The sequence below is a fragment of the Lampris incognitus genome, chromosome 18 (genome assembly GCF_029633865.1).
Source record: "Lampris incognitus isolate fLamInc1 chromosome 18, fLamInc1.hap2, whole genome shotgun sequence".
Classification (NCBI taxonomy): Eukaryota; Metazoa; Chordata; class Actinopteri; order Lampriformes; family Lampridae; genus Lampris; species Lampris incognitus.
This window is the reverse complement of record NC_079228.1, coordinates 17733294-17750746: the sequence shown is the minus strand read 5'-3', so window position 1 is coordinate 17750746 and position 17453 is coordinate 17733294. Positions and strand designations below refer to the sequence as shown.

Genomic DNA, 17453 nt, shown 5'->3' with positions numbered 1-17453 from the left:
CATAACAAAATGTGGGGAAAGTGAAGGGGTGTGAATACTTTCCGGATGCACTGTATACTGTTGGACAACTTCAACAGCCTGACCGTGAATAACAGCAGGGAAAATAGGGGAAGGTTTCTTCCTTAAGTCAGTTATCATTTCCGTTGTTTTGGGCACATTTATGTCCTAGAAGGAGCATTTACATCAGTCAGTGAAATCCTCCACCACTGGACTGTGGTCCATTTCATCATCACTCAGCAGGGACACAATGATGGGATCATCTGCAAACTTGATGATGTGACTGCCCTCATAATGACACTGTAACTCATTTCTTTTTTCTTTTGGACCCCCCCCCCCATTTTTCTCCCCAATTGTACCCGGCCAATTACCTCACTCTTCCGAGCCGTCCCAGTCACTGCTCCACCCCCTCTGCCGATCCGGGGAGGGCTGCAGACTACCACATGCCTCCTCCGATACATGTGGAGTTGCCAGCTGCTTCTTTTCACCTGACAGTGAGGAGATTCGCCAGGAGGACGTAGCACACGTGGGAGAATCACGCCATTACCCCCAGTTCCCCCTCCCCCCGAACAGGTGCCTCGACCACACAGAGGAAGTGCTAGTGCAGTGAGCAAGACACATACCCACATTTGGCTTCCCACCCGCATACACGGCCAATTCTGTCTGTAGGGTACGCCTGACCAAGCCTGAGGTAACACGGGGATTTGAGACGGCGATCCCTGTGTTGGTAGGCAACAGAATAGACTGCTATACTGTAACTTATGTCTGTATAAAACAAATAAAAGTGGTGACAGGAAACACCCCTGGGGGGAACTGGTCAAAGATACAGGGGCATTAGATAAAACACCATTGCTTTAAGCGTCAGCTGGAAGCAGAGAGAGGGAGTGTGGTTCATGGGAGCGCAGACATTTCTATTAGTAGGGAGGCTGATTAGTGATCGGCCTAAGGTGTGCTTAATTGGCAGTCTATGCTTTATAGACCACAGTGATGCTGGGTCCTGGACTGACTGACTGACACAGGCGAGCCACACAGCTGGAGCGACTGAATGAGAGGGAAACCATACGCCGCTCTGAGAGAGGAGCGCGAAGTAGCGGCTCCAGAACCGTAACACACCAGCCCGTGTGAAGAGAGACTTTGTAGAATGGATGGAAGGGTGGACACAGTTTAGGCAGTTTAACACAGGCTTTTAACCATCTAAACTGTGTCCACCTTTCCATTCAGAACCTTCCTAGCGGCAAAAGTTTTGCCACACCTTTTCTGTCCTGTAAAACATGATTGTGCGCCACACCAGTCTTATGTGTACAGGTTGTTGTATACACAGAAGTGCATAGATGTACATGCACACACACACACACATGCACACACACACACACACACACACACACACACACACACACAGGCATGCACACCCACTTGCAGGAAAAGCACTTGCATACACATGTGCACAAACATTCTCATTATAGCAGGTCTGGGAAATTGCGCCAAGATGCCTTCACCCAGGCTGGTCTTCAGTTAGCATAAACTGAAGGGTGATAACAAACTGACTGCCACATTAGCATTGGTGTGGATCACATTAGCATTAGTGTGGATCACATTAGCATTAGTGTGGCTCAGCACCCAACAAATCTGAGGAGCAAGAGAGGACATGGAAGGTAAGAAGAGGAAGGGCAATGTAATGAGCACTACATGTCTGCTATTACAGCGTCAGCATTTAGAGGACGGGAAGGAAAGAAAGAAATAAATAAAAAGAAAGAAAGACACAGACAGAAAGAAAGAAAAAGACAGACAGAGAAAAAGAAAGACCAAAAGAAAGAAAGACAGACAGACAGACAGACAGACAGACAGAAAGAAAGAAAGAAAATAAAATTGTCTTGACAGAAAGAAAGACAGACAGAAAGACACAAACAAAGAAAAAGAAAGAGAAAATAAAATTGACTTGACAGAAAGACAAAGAAAGACATACAGAAAGAAAGACAGACAGAAAGACAGACATACAGAAAGACACAGAAAGAAAGAAAGAAAAGACAGACAGACAGAAAGAAAGACACAAAGAAAAAGAAAGAACGAAAGAAAGACAGACAGACAGACAGAAAGAAAAAGAAAGATAAAGACAATGAAAGACAGAAAGAAAGACAGACAGACAGACAGACAGACAGAAAGAAAGAAGAAAGAAAGAGATATGAGGGGAGACAGGGGGGTTTCATAAGCCAGTGAGAGGTAATTAGCTGGAGGAAAGTTGTGATGGGGGATGACGAGGGTCCAACCCGAAATTTGTCAAGGGAATTAATGAATTTCCAATGCTGATGTACTGTGCTACCTGTTTGTGTGTGTTGTACTTCTATTCCCTGTGGTCTTTCAACAATATCTCAACGTTACAAAGGTGTAGTAAACGACTGCAGCGCCAACACACATCAATAAAAAAAAAAAATGAAAAGAAAATAAAGAAAACAGATATACGATACAAATCAATCAGTGACTCCAGTCCCACACCGAAGAATGAAATGAGACACGGGTTTTACTGATCCCAGTCACCATGGAGACTGGATATAATCCTCCCAGTTAAACCGAGAGGAAAATAACACACAAGTGTCATCTGTGTGTGTGTGTGTGTGTGTGTGTGTGTGTGTGTGTGGCACAGTTAGGAAGATTCAGTAAAGGTAAAAGCTTTGTGTAGGAATGTGTGTGAATTTTTGTGTGAATTGTGAGAAAGCTTTTTATGTTTTATTGCAATTCTCTGTGTGTGGGTGGTGCGCTGGTAGATTACTTCTGATATAACTCTGTGTGTGTGTGTGTGTATGAGAGACAGAGGAGAGAGATAGAGATAGAGAGAGTAAAGACGGAGAGAGACAACGAGCGAGAGAGAGAGGAAAGAGAGTGAGAGAGAGGAAAGAGTTAGATCGAGGAAAGAGAGGGAGTGAGAGTGAGAGATGACAGAGTGAGAGAGAGTAAAGAGGGAGAGAGAGAGACGAAAGGGAGGGAGTGAGAGAGTGACAGATAGAGGAAAGATGGAGAGACAACGAGCGAGAGAGAGGAAAGAAACTGACAGAGTGAGAGAGAGGAAAGAGTGAGAGAGAGAGAGAGAGAGAGAGAGAGAGAGAGAGAGAGAGAAAAGACAGTGAGAGAGGAAAGAGTGAGAGTGAGCTAAGAGTGAGAGCGAGGAAAGAGTGAGAGTGAGAGTGAGAGATATGACAGAGTGAGAGAGAGTAAAGAGGGAGAGAGAGAGAGAGATGAAAGGGAGGGAGTGAGAGGGACACAGAGAGGAACGAATGAGAGAGCAAGACAGAAGAAAGAGAGACAGAGAGGAAAGAGGGAGAGAGAGTGAGAGGAGAGTGATAGAGAGAGTAAAGAGGGAGAGAGTGAGCGAGAGAGAGAGACAGAGAAAGAGGGAGGGACTGAGAGAGTGACAGAAAGGAAAGAGATTGCGAGAGACAACAAGAGAGAAGAAAGAGTGAGAGAGAGACAGAGTAAAGGGGGAGAGAGAGAGAGCGAGAGAGAGAGGAAAGAGTGAGTGAGAGAGCAAGAGGAAAGGGAGTGAGAGAGTGACAGCAGAGCAATAGAGAGCATAAAGAGGGAGAGATAGCAAACAAGAGAGAGAGCTAGAGAGAGTAAAGAAGGAGATAGAGACTAAAGAGGGAGAGAGAGAGGAAAGAGGGTGTGAGAGAGAGAGGAGAACGTGAGAGAGACTAAAGAGGGAGAGAGTCAGAGAGAGAGAAAGAGAGAGTCATATATATATATATAATAGCACAGAAAGATTCAGTAAAGGCAAGTTTGTATAAGAATGTGTGTGCAGTTAGAAACCTTTTTAAGTGTGTGTGTCTGTGTGTGTGTGTGTGTGTGTGTGTGTGTGTAATCTGTATGTAACGGGTGTCTGTAGGGGCCGTGTACATGTAAGCATGAACCAGCTTCAAAGAAAGAAAAAAATAAAATAAAAAAGAACAGTATAGGGAAAAGTGTACACGTGTTACATAATGAAAAAAACTCTGCTACTGGTTGGAGGGGGTGGGAGTGGTGGTGGTGGTGGGATAGGGGGGGGATCTAGAGGGGAGCACAGAGGGAGAATGATGATGAGAGAGGATCATAGGCAGCAAGGAGAGAGGCAGCACTGAAAAGCTAGCTATAGGCTTGTGTACTGCTCTCTAGGAGGCGATCACAATGACAACACACACTCCTGTGTAACCCAGACACAGGCAAGACGGTGGTGTGTGTTTGTGTGTGTGGGTACATCCACATGCACGTGTGCGAGCGTGGCTGCTAGACAGGTGGGGAGGGGTGTACTTGTCAAAGCTAGAAGCAGTGATTTGATAGGTGCAGCTGCAGCCGTCATGTCCCCTGCATTTCAATGAGCTGTGCTCTTCGTCTCTTCGCTGCCCTCCAACTGAGTCTCTTTCTCTCCCTCTGTCTCTACCCCCTCTTTAACTGTCCCACTGTCAACTGTGTCTTGATCCCTCTGCTCATTTTCAGTCTCTTGCCTGTGTTCTTTTTTTTCTTTCTTTCGGTGTCAGCCCCAGCCTTGGTGGGCTTGATCTGAAACTGCGCTTATTCCTTATGTTTATCTCTGACCTTCTTCCTGCATGACCCTCTTCTCCTCTTCCTCTCCTTCTACCCCAGCTTTGGTTGGTTCCATTGCTGTATCTCTGTTTCTAAGATGTGTCATTCGCTTGACTGCTGCCGCCCCCCGCAGCTTCACTTATCTCTGGCTCGCCATTCCCTACCCCGGCTCTATCGAGGGTGAGTGACGGGTTGTGAGCAGGGGGAGGAACTCAGCTGGAAATGTTGGCCGTGGGTATAAGGGTTCTTTCAGCAAGAGGGGAACGATTAGCGGGGTGCACACAATTAGTGCCGAGATGAAATACAGCAGGGCAACACGTGCACCCCGCCACAAAGAGGAGGAGCACTGAGACAGACCCGTGGAATAAGGGTTCCCTGATATTTTGGTCTGTGTCCGACACTCTGAGGGCTGTATTTTAACAACCTAAATGCACGGTCTAAAGTGCATGGCATGTGTTTAGCGCATGTCCAAATCCACTTTTGCTAGTCCCCCCCTTTTTAATTGAACTTGGCCAGTTACCCTATTTTCCGAGCTGTCACTGCTCCACCCCTCTGCCGAGCCGGGGAGGGCTGCAGACTACCACATGCCTCCTCCGATACACGTGGAGTCGCCAGCCGCTTCTTTTCACCTGACAGTGAGGCGTTTCGCCAGAGGGACGTAGCGCATGGGGGGGATTCCGCTGTTCCCCCCCAGTTCCCCCTCCCCCCCGAACAGGCGCCCCCGACCGACCAGAGGAGGCGCTAGTGCAGCGATCAGGACCCATACCCACGTCCGGCTTCCCACCCGCAGACACGGCCAACTGTGTCTGTAGGGACGTCCGACCCAGCCGGAGGTAACACGGGGATTCGAACCGCCGATCCTCGTGTTGGTAGGCAATGGAATAGACCACTACGCTACCCGGACTTCCCGGCCACACCTCATTTTAAGACCAACACGACCATGGGTGCTTAGATGGGCGCAAGTACATTTGCCATTTAAGCAATGTAGGTACTGGATGGGAAAACGACAACTGCGTCGGTCTGAAACCAGCAAAGAGACTTGTGTTGAACTTGGCGCCCCTTTGCACCAGGTGTAAGACAGAGCCCCGAGTCTCTCCCTCTCGTCTCCTCCACCTCACACCGGGTGTTCTGGGTGCACTCTGTTGCATTTCTTCATTAGCAGCCTCTTTTATTTTTCCATAACTCTTCTGTATCTCCCTCCTTTTTTCCAACTCATGCTGAGAACATTTGCATATTTTCTTTCTTTTTAGCGAGTCCAAATTAGTTTTCATTTATCACATTTCGCCTGTTCTCCCTCATTCACCACACCCCCACAAACAGCATGCGAGGCACACGAAATGGCGACAAAGATGGTGGGTAAAGGGGAAAAAGAGACAGAGCGAGGAAAAGATGCTGTTGCATTCTTCTTCAAGGAGAAGTAAGGGGGAGCGAGACCCCTATTTGCACCTTGTCTCTTGGCCGGCGGGGAAATGTTATGCGCAACACATTGGGAACATGGGACTCACGGAGTCCTCCGGGAGGCCGATTTCATGGCATGGAGAGAGAGAGAGCGCCTCAGCAGGCTTTCCTCGGCCCCACGGGAGCCAAATATAATCTGCAGAGATGCAAAGTGCCACCAAACGGAGATGTGCCTGCTGCTTGCTGACTACAGACAGGCAGCAGACCCGTGGGAGCCGGTAATAAGGTAAGACTGGAACCACATGGTACGAGCCCATGATTAGAGTAAAATGATATCAGCTACCTATAATCCCGTTGGAAACCGATTCACACATACATGCCGGGCAGATGAAGGCAGCGTTCCAGCTTTGGTGTGAAACGATGAAAAAAGTGTGTCTTTATGCGCTATTTGAAAAAGCAGGTATCTTCTTTTTGTTTGTTCAAAGCTACAGTGAAAGGTTCAAGAGGACGCTGTCAGTGACAGCAGACATTGCAGGGTTGAGTCCCTTGCTTCTTTCTACATGGACGTCAACTGTGTTGGAGGCCATTTGATCAGTGGAAGTTCAGTCCTCATGGAGGTACTTATTTTTGCTTAACTGCGCTCTTCTGATAACAGACTTTGCAGATTATTATTCTGAAGGGAGAGGGCCAGCCACAGAGGGGATGCAAATATGTAGGGATACTGGATAAAAAGACATGTATCGTTGGCGCGGTATGTCACACTGGCTATTTTTCCACCCACTTACCATCACATGATGGCGGGGGGCCCTCGAACTCCAAGTGGGTCCCCAGGCGACAGGTCAGGATGCTGTTTCCGCTTAGCTGGTAGCCCGGAAGACATCTGTAGCGCACAATGTCACCTGAAGAGAGAGGGATAACAAATGAGAGAAGAAAAGAAGGCGAGAGAAAGAAAGATAAGAGAGAGGCAGAACAACAGACAGGGAGACGATGGTGATCCAGATGATCACAGGCAATGCACGCCAATCAGCGTTCATCAGCAGATGTGTTTACTGGAGAAATTGTCATCCAATGTGTGTTTCAGTGGGAAAAAAAATCCCAGTTAATGGTGAAAAAAGAAAAAAAATGACTCATATGCTGTAATGGATCCCCATTGGGCAACGTACAGATGAAACGCTGTGTCTGTGTCGCTGCTTTTTTGTCACTGAATAATCACTCGCCACGTAGGTATGCAAATAAACAGATAGTGAGAATTAATCTCCGCCGTCTTCTGCAGGGAGAATGAAAGCACCTGCCCAGGATCCCTCTGGTTCACTGAACATTTCTTCATCACTCATTTATATTATTGCACCAAAGTCACTTGGGTATTGTAGTTTGGCTGTGAGTCAGCAGTCCACCATTGCTTTATGGGATACATAGTGAGTATAGCAGGAACACGTTTTTCCTGAGAGCGAAGTATGTGTTTGTGTGTGTGTGTGTTTGTACATTTGAGTACAGCTTTTACTCTCTATTCCAGGAACATACTTCATATGAGCTGCCCAAGCCTGAAAACGAACTGGTGTAGGATACTGTGCTCAAAATCTTGATTCAGGCTCAAAACCAACGTTTATCAAGTGCTTGCATTTCTGCTTACCAATTCGAAATTCCTTGCTTGCCATCAGGATCTCTGCGTTTGGAATGATGGGGGGTGGCAAGCAAAACTGCAGCCTGTAGGCTACATTTGAAAGAATCCACAGTGTGAGTCACACCAACTTTATACATATCAAATGTGAAAAAAATAAATCAATCAATAATAATAATAATCTATTTCTCAAACCTTGGTAGTTGATGCGAAACAATCCACCCTTCTCTGTATTGCTACGGAAACGTATGAGCACCTGATTGGATGTGCTGCTGGGCGGGTCGTTAGGTTCTCCATCAGTGAATATGCCCAATTTCCTGGCTGTCTCCTGTGGGCCGTCCCTAAAAGGGAAGAGAGATAAATATGATATCCTTTGAGATATTAGATAAAGGGATCCCCATGGAAATACTAGATAGAGTGATTACCTTTAACATTAATAATTAACCTCGGATATTTCCTGTCAGACGTCCCTGCCCACTCTAAATCTAACACGTCGAGACACACAGCCTCCCCCCCTCCCCATTCACCCAACACATATCTGACAGGGCACCAAACAAGCCAGATGTCAGCGTTTCTTCTTTTCAGCCTCCAACAGCAGAACAGAACCAACCTGCTCTCACGGTACCAAACTGAAGGCAATTACCCTTGCTGCTCTGGGTGATTATGTTGAAATAAGGTAAAAATTACAGATAAACATTAAATGACAGGTCTGAATTGTATGCTTCCTGCTAAGTGCCATCCAACAGGAGTGTCCCTGGAAGCTGTGGCCCAGCCTTGGCAGTCCCCTGGCGTGGGCATGGCCGATTAAGCCGGCTCCCAGATTCCTGCCATAGCCATTCAGCTTAAAAACCATCTGTCTTTGGCTGTCAGACTGGGCATGGGAGATTACAAGCAGCTCTGGAAACGGCTGGCTAGGGACTGCCGCCTAACAGTGCCATGGCCAAACCGCCATTACGGGGCCCGTTTCTCTGGCTCAGTAGTTTAGTGGTTAGACACACAGCAGTGGTAACTGTAAACTAGGGAACGCGATACCTTCCATCTTGGCTCCGGAAGAGCTTGTTGTGAAGGATCAACACAGCAGGGACTATTTGGAGGAAAAAAAGACTGGACGTTTACAAAGCATTGCAACAATAGGACGGAAAGTCGACTTTTTGGCTCACTTGAGCCCTGACACATCAGTGACATCAACTCAGGGATTTTCAGTCAGGGTGGACTGAGAATCATTGCAACAGGATAATCTAACACACAGCTTGAACAGCATAGGGTTATGCATTCTGTTTTACCATTTCCAAAACATAGAGGTCTCTCCACACCATGTGGACTTTCCATGTGTTCTGCCTCAGGTTTGCCAGGTTGGCTGACAGATACACTGGTCTTGCTGAGAGCTGGGACCTTTGGAGGCTATCTCAGGGAGAGGGGCTCAACTTGGACTGCCAACCATCATGCATGCAAAATCCTGTCTCTGGTCATGCATGTGGAGGTGATGAAAGGGAGCTTTGCCCCATGATATTAAGTCAAGCACACACACACACACACACAGAGATCGAGATTCTATCATCTGACCTCTCAGAAGAGACCATAATGCATTTGACTCATGAGCTCTGACTAGCCTTTAAATCACGAGCGATGAGCAACTTTATAGAGATGTTATCACATTATGCTTAAATGATATGTATGCGGTGCCATTTGTGTTAAGTTATCTACATTGATTTGTATCCTGATTGTCAGCTCCCATCAAAGGCAGCACAGCTTATCTCATTTGCTTCAGTTTTCCCGTGTGATATATCAGCACGACCACGGCAGTTCATTAAAACCAGTTACGGTGTTCAATCAAAGGACAGAAAATATGCGGTACGATGAAATAAAAGGACTGGTGATGTCAGGGAGAAAAAAAAAGTATAGGGAGGGTGAGGCAGAAGATAAAGACACGGGAGGCAAGATAAAAGATAAGTTTGTAATGTGCAGCTCGTTCTTTTTCATTCCCTGATGGATGGCAAAGTACCCTTTACCCATACTCGGTGCCACCCATGAAAAGAACATGAGATGTGGCGCCACATAAAGAAACGGGAGAATAAGGAAGAGGGAAGTAGCACGGAACCGGCAACGAAAGCTACAGAGCGGCTTGGCTAACTGAACCTTGACTCTCTCATCTGTCAAATAATGGATAAACTGCAGGGGGGGAGGGCAAGAAAACTGTAGAGTAGGGAGTGATTGACAAGGGATGGGAAGGAAATGAAAGAGGCGGAAAAAAAGAAAAGGGAGTAGAGGACATAACAAAAAAATTAAATGCAGGTTACTGTGGTACTACACAAAATTGAGAGTTGCGGATTCAAGAGCGGGGTCAAGCCCATCTCACTGAGATGGGCTTGACATTTTGGCATGGTTATTACTGCTTCATACAACTGAAAAAAAGTATATTCTCTGGATTCTTGGAAACAAAATGAAAATCATATCGACAACACACATCAACACTGGGCAAAAAAGGGATGGTTGAATCTCATGCCTGTGGAAACAGTAAGCCCTTACCAGACAGTAATGAAGTCATGGGGCCCGTGGACCTGAAGCAAGGTGAAGTTGAGTTTGATGCCTAGGCCAGCAGCCACGGTGATCAACCAGGTGCAATCAGCCGAGCTTGGATACTCCTCTGGATACCCCGGAGAGAAGATGGTCCCGTTTTCTGATGTGATGTTGCCACCGCAAGGTACTGCGGAGGGAAGGTTGAGAGAGAGAGAGAGAGAGAGAGAGAGAGAGAGAGAGAGAGAGAGTTAGTATGTATTATCAGTGAGCCATGAATAAAACAGGCCAGATGTAAAATTTCACTGGAATCTGTAAAGAAACATAATTTTTCATCCCCTTCTTTTCGGGTTCCCTTTTTGGTCTCCTGCCCCCTCTTCCTCTCTCTTCCTCTAGTGCCCAGACACTTGTCTTAGCTAAAGATTAGCCAATAAAGCCTGTTAGCAAGCGAGAACTTGGATGGAGTGTTTTGCAAAGATAAAGCCTCAACCTTACCCCAACAGGGGTGAGTAGAAGAAAGAGGATGAGGAAGCAAGGGGTTAGTGTGTGCATGTGTGTGTGTGTGTGAGAGAGACAGAGAGCGAGAGAGAGAAACAGACAGATACAGTAGATGCCATGTCCAAGCCAGATCATTTGATCCTTAAAAAAATCTGCCTCACACATCTCAGGCTCCTCCAGCAGGATCTTTTAGCGATGCTTAACTGTAGTTCTGCTTGATCTCAATGACTGTGATGGTCCTATATGTGCTATTTAAATTTGCTACATTTGGATTTGGATTTAAATGTGCTACATTTTACATGTTAACTGTATGTGTTCTACATTACCTTGCTCTGTGTAATCTATGATGTTATATTATAATTGTGTTATTTTTGTGTATTTTGTGCATTTAACACCTACTGAATGTGTGTCCATCCTGGAAGAGCCTCCTCTGTTGCTCTTCCAGAGTTTTCTCCCATATTTTTTTTTCTTCTGATAAGGTTTTTATTGTGGGGTTTTTCCTCATTCGGGTGTAGGGTTCAAGTATAGGTGTCATATGTCGTATACTTACATATTGTTCTGATCGTAAAGGCCTTCAAAACGATCGTGTGATTCTGGGCTATGTAAATAAACCTAACTTAAAAAAATGCAACCATAAAGGCACTAGAAAAAAAAATCAAAAGGGTTATAAAGAGAGACACAAGCATGCTAACCACACACATGTAAATAAACTCATGCTATGCCAGTGTGCACACAAACAACGTATGCACCCACATTTTCCCACAGGCACAACAACACACCTTCCAGCCAGGCCTAATCACTCCATCCATACCCCAGATCTGTCTGCAAAGACAGCCACATGTAAATTTCAATAAATTCCTTGGGAGCCCACGAAGCTCAAGCCAACTTAATGAACATTAGGCTCTTCCTAAAGATTCCCAATGGCACCCGAAGGAGAAATCTCATAGTCACTGTTGTGGAGTTGTTGAGCACCAGGGATAGGTAGTAATCACTGCAGTGCAGACATCTCAAGCAGTCTGTGTGGGAATCTGACAACAAGTTGGCACCAAATGATGGCGACACGCTAGGAGTTTCTCTCTCCTTTATATCAGTTTTTGCATTAATCGTTAGCTTTCTCGCACATACTACATCATGATTATTTATGACCGTCAGGATTTATGACCGTCAGGCCTTACTGGATTTAAGACTAAATGTTCCATTCTTGTGTGCACCTCCGGAGAGACCAAAAGACATTGTTTACAACCCTATGGTATCTTGGAGCACCAGCAAACGATGCCAACACAGGTGGCAATGCAGAAGATGAGGCAGGGTACTGGCTAGGCAACGCCATCGCCCAACTCGACCTTCCATCCCTAGCATTTTGCTAGCCAATGTAAAATCTGTTGGCAACAAGCTGGATGAACTTCACTGCCGTATTAGCACCCAAAGGGACATGAGAGATTGCTGTGTGTTCTGTTTTACTGAGACCTGGCTGACCCCGAGTATCCTGGACAGGGCCATACAGCCTGATGGCTTCTCCGTGCACCGACTGGACTGCTTGTGTGAAACGATCGGCAAGGTAAAAGGTAGGGGAGTACGTTTTCTCTACCTTCCTTTTTTTTTGAATGTTCCCCTTTTTTCTCCCAAACTGTATCCGGCCAATTACCCCACCCTTCCGAGCCATCCCAGTCGCTGCTCCACCCCCTCTGCCGATCTGGGGAGGGCTGCAGACTATCACATGTCTCCTGTGATACATGTGGAGTCACCAGCCGCTTCTTTTCACCTGACAGTGAGAAATTTTGCCAGGGGGACATGGTGCGTGGGAGGATCGCGCTTTTCCCGCCCAGTTCCCCCTCCCCCCTGAACAGGCACTCCAACCGACCAGAGGAGCTGCTAGTGCAGCAACCAGGACACATACCCACATCCGGTCTCCCACCCGCAGGCCCGGCCAATTGTGTCTGCAGGGATGCCCGACCAAGCTGGAGGTAACACGGGGATTCAAATTGGCAGTCCCCATGTTGGTAGGCAACGGAACAGACCACCACGCTACCCAGACGCCCGTATATTTTTAGGTTAACCACGCATAGTGCACTGACGTGGAACGTAATCTCCCAGTCCTGTTTGCTGGTGTTGGAACATCTTACAATCAAGTGTCGAGCATTTTATCTACCAAGGGAATTCTCCTCCGTCCTGCTAACTGGTGTTTACATTCCACCACAGGCCAACACCACAGTAGCTCTGGAAGAGCTCTATGGCACAATCAGCATCTATGAGAATCAGCATCCACAGGCTATTTCCATTGTGGCGGGGGGACTTCAATCACTGTAGTCTCAAATCGTTGCTACCTAAATACTTCCAGCATTTCAGCTGTCCAACCAGGGCCGACAAGATCTTGGATCAATGCAACTCGACTATCAAGTGAGCGTACCAGTCTATTCCGCTGCCTCATTTTGGAAAATCAGACCATTCATCTATGCTCTTGCTACCTGTTTAGAATCAGTAAGTTAAGAGCAAGAAACCCACCTTGAGGACAGTACAGTACCGGTCAGAGGAAAATAAGCTCAAACCTCTGGGTTGTTTTGATTCAACAGACTGGTCGGTTTTTAGGAACCCTCTGAACCTGAACGAATATGCCAATACAGTTGCTGACTATGTTAAATTCTGTATTGACATTTTTTATTCCCACTCAGTACCATCCACTCCTATCCGAATCAGAAACCTTGGATTAATAATGACATTCAGCTGAGACTGAAAGAAAAGGACTGCCGCTTTTAAAGCCGGGAATAAGGACCGCTACAAGGAAGTCAGGTATGCACGGAGGAAAGCCATTAAGTCAGCGAAAAAACAATACTAGGGATAAACTAGAACAGCATTACAATGGCAGGGACTCATCTGTCAGACCAGCCTGATTCAGGTGTGTCGTCGACTCTGTGTGGATGCATTGTGGTCCCAAAGCAAAACAACAAAATGTGAAAGTCAATCTGGACGTTTAGCTGTTTGTACCAAGATTATTCATTTAGGGACATCTCTTTGGTTTCCAGGTTTGAGCTGTAGAATGGGTCACTTGCGGACTCCTTCAAGGACTGATGATGTGCTGACGGACTTCACCATCATTAATGTCACAAATGCCGCAGAGATGACGCTGTGCTTTTGTTTAAGTCATGCTGTTTTAATTCTTGTTTGTTTTGCTTTTTTTTCTTCCTCTTTTTCTTCTCTTTTTTCTTCTTGTTTTCCCAGTCTTTGTACTTTCTCATTTGTATTTATGTTCCCTAAAGAAACTCAATAAAAACTTAAATTGAAAAAAAAAAAAAAAAAAAAGAAGACACAACAGAGATGATGCTTTCTAAGATGTCAAGGAATTCTGAATGTCCATGAAGACCCTGGTCAGTTTCTATCAGGCTACCATAGAGAGCATCCTTACTGGGAGCATACTGGTGTGGTTTGGCAACCTGACTGAACGGGACCACAAGCGACTGAGAAGGACAGTAAAACCTGCTTCAAACATCATAGAAACAGCTCTGCCACAGCTTCAGGATATGTAGGTACACCACCTGTTGCAGAAGGAAGGCCCTAAGTATCATGGAGGACACCATCCACCCAGCATGTGGTCTGTTCTCATTCCTTAATAATAATAATAATAATAATAATAATAACAACAATAGCTTTATTTATATAACACTTTTCTAAAAAAAAATGTTACAAAGTGCTTTACAAAGAAATACAACCAGACAAGGCACAAATAAGAAAAAGACCAAATAAATAAGAGTAAAAATAAAAACAGTATGAATAAATAAAAATAAATATCAAACATTTATAAAAGCTTTCACGAAAGGTTTTAAGACGAGATTTAAAAGGATGAGTTTCTTACTGTGTAGTGTACAGTTCCACTGTGCTCCTTCCCTCAGGACAACACTTACAGAGCACCAGAGCTCTGACCAGCCACCTCAAAGACAGTTTTTACCCCCAGGTGTCAGAATAATTAACGGTAGGCATCTTACATAACTTCAGTGATTTATTATTTTATGGTATTTCCAATTTATTATTTTTTTATTATTATTTAGTATCTCCTATATATATATTGTATTTATTTATTTATTCATTCATTCATTCATTTATTTATTTTTAGGGCTAGGAGAGCCAGGGCACATGCATTTCGTTGTATTTAATGGTACAGGGTACTTTTTATATGTATATAACAATAAAATGAAACTTGAAAGGGGGCGTTCAGCTACAATGCACTTACTGGGATGTCTATGGGCAAAAGTTCTCCCTTATTCCTGTGTGTGTGTGTGTGTGTGTGTGTGTGTGTGTGTGTGTGTGTGTGTGTGCGTGCATGTGCGTGTGCGTAGTATAGCTGCATGTATTAGCCCTGTGGTAGAATGGCTCCTCTGCGGTTGCCTCACCTGTTAAATGAGCTATCGACCAGGGCCATTGATTAAAGCCTGGCTGCTCTATCTAGGTGCACCACGTGCCGACGCCATCGATTGGCAAACTAAGGCCTATGTGTATATGAAAGAGAATGTGCGGGTGCATTTGCGTGCGTGTCCGCACGTTCAGCCGATGACGCGAACGCGCGCACAAGTCAGCCGATAGGCGGTGGGAGGGGGCGAGACAGAGGTGGAGAAGAAGAGGAGATGACATAGAATGAGAGAAAAGCAATTTACCTTCCGAAAGGCAGCGTAAACAAACCAGGTGCGAAAAGAACGAATGATATAGTGTGGAAGTGGAGTACAGGGTAGAATGAACGCTACATGACAGAGGTCAAAGAGCAGGGTAATGCACCGCTAGTACTGTGAAAACAGGTTGGTGGGAGGAAGCAAGTGAACAAGGGCCGACCCTCTCATCTCAAATCCACAAAAGGAGATCTGAGCAGAGCTGAGAGAGAGAGAGAGATGGACTATCGTGTTGTGCTGGGACTATTACAGCTGCTGAAACATGGTTTGCTGCCATGTTGTATTGATTGTGTAGGGAGGTGAAAAAATGCATTAGAAGCTACAAAAAAAACAAGGAAATCATGTTAATGGTGTTATCATTAACATGTTATCATGTTAAATCATGTAATCATGTTTAAGATGGCGGCCTGAATTCACGTTTGCAGCAGCCTCAACCAGTACCGTCCATGAAGTGTCTTTGGCCACGTCTAAGTTTGATGGCCGGGGGAGCTGGCGCTGGATCGGTTGGGAGAGCTTGGTCTGCTGAGTCCTGTGGGCTCAGGGCGGCCCTGCCTGGAGCTGCACCCAAGGGGGAAAAACCGAGGGCGGTCTGACAGGACATGGAAGCAGGGCAGGCTGCTAACCCATGCAGACAAGCAGTCCTGGTGGCACTGGGGGCGGTCTGGCGGCGGCGTCACCTAGCGTTGACTGTATTTTTGGTGTCGTCCTGTGGGGTGCGGGTGTGTGTGTGTCGAGGGTGTCTGGCTGGGGAGCCTGGTCTGCTGCGTCTGGTGGGCCCAGGGACCACGGCCCTTCCTAGAGCTGTGCCCGAGGAGGAAACACCGAGGGCAGTCTGACAGGACGCGGAAGCAGGGCAGGCTAAGCTAACTGCTAGCCCATGCAGAACGGCAGTTCCTAGTCATCATGGTGTTCGCTCTCTTGGATAGTGATTTTTTTTAATTTACTTTTTTTTATATGTTGGCTATATGTATATGTATATAGTATGTATTTGTAGTTCTTTTTTGTAGTTTGGCTATTTGTTTTTGGTCATTGTGTTACTGTGGGCTGGGGGAAACGATATTTCATTTCATTTCATGTACACGGGTGCGTCGAATGAAATGACAAATAAATGTTCCTGATTCCTCATTAATGATGGTGAAAGTCCTTATTTGATAACAAGTTACCCTTATTTGATAACAAGTTACCAAGGGCGGCTGATAAGTCTGGAATGATACGGCTCCTGCAAAATCCAGATATTGAGGCAAAAAATAAACAAAAACATCAAAAAAAAACATCAACCATCAACCAAAACATTTATTGTTTTTTTTCCGCATAAAACTGAAATGGCAGTTAATCAGTTAGTCATTCAAGAGGTGTTGTTATCGTCAGATGTGTTGATGTTATCGTCAGATGTGTTTATCTCTTCAGAGCTTTTTATTTCTGGCTGCATCACATCCTCACACCAGGCTGCTGTTTTAAAGCCAATTCAATCACACTCACAGTCAGGAACGTCAAGCAGCCTTCTCATACCCGTTTTGGATAGCAGTCACATGACACACAGGTAGAGGAACGAACACACACACACACACACACACACACACACACACACACACACACACACACACACACACACACACACACACACACACACACACATGCAGAGGTGTGAGTCCCACACATGATTCGGCCAGTTCTCTGGCTTTCTTCATGCTTCACACCAATATTGGAAAGGCCCGTTCCTTACAAACCTAAATTGCTGTGAGATATAGTAATCCCCCATTTCTTTCTGCTCCCAGCTCTCTCTCTCCATTTAATTCTTGCTCTCCAATCTATCACTCTGTTCGCCTATTCAAAGTCCGGTGTCACGGCCGTCACCCCAACTCTGTAATTTTGTCTGCCTTATTGAATAATTGACAGCTGGAGCGTGAGAATCTGGGTCAAGGACAAGGCAGGGAGGATAGAGCCAACCATTACCTTTTTTTTTACTATACAACCCTTCCCTTTTTGCCCGTTCTCCATTTCTCCTTGGTGCAGTATTGATTTTCATGGAAGAACACTTTGCTTCAGTAATGGGGAATGATAATTCAGTTTAATTTGCATTAAGCATAATGGTTAATCACTACCTCCATAGCCAGTGTTTTGCCGCGGTGATGCAACAGCTCAATACCTTCAAAACAGGAGCTGATCCTAGGGCTATGCCTTTTGTATCTCCGAGCGTTAGGCGGTAAAGCAGATTTCCTCACAGGTGT

General features: G+C 45.7%; 1 protein-coding gene across 1 annotated transcript in view; it reads right to left on the bottom strand.

The window, feature by feature from the left end:
- csmd2 (CUB and Sushi multiple domains 2) overlaps positions 1-17453 on the bottom strand; it is a 366715-nt gene that overhangs the window by 49381 nt on the left and 299881 nt on the right. Inside the window, exons 44-47 of the mRNA XM_056298741.1 lie at positions 10088-10265; positions 7757-7902; positions 7574-7654; positions 6729-6842 (exon numbers count right to left, since the gene is read on the bottom strand). Of these exons, the coding sequence (XP_056154716.1) occupies positions 6729-6842; positions 7574-7654; positions 7757-7902; positions 10088-10265 (519 nt within the window). The remainder of the gene's footprint in view (positions 1-6728; positions 6843-7573; positions 7655-7756; positions 7903-10087; positions 10266-17453) is intronic.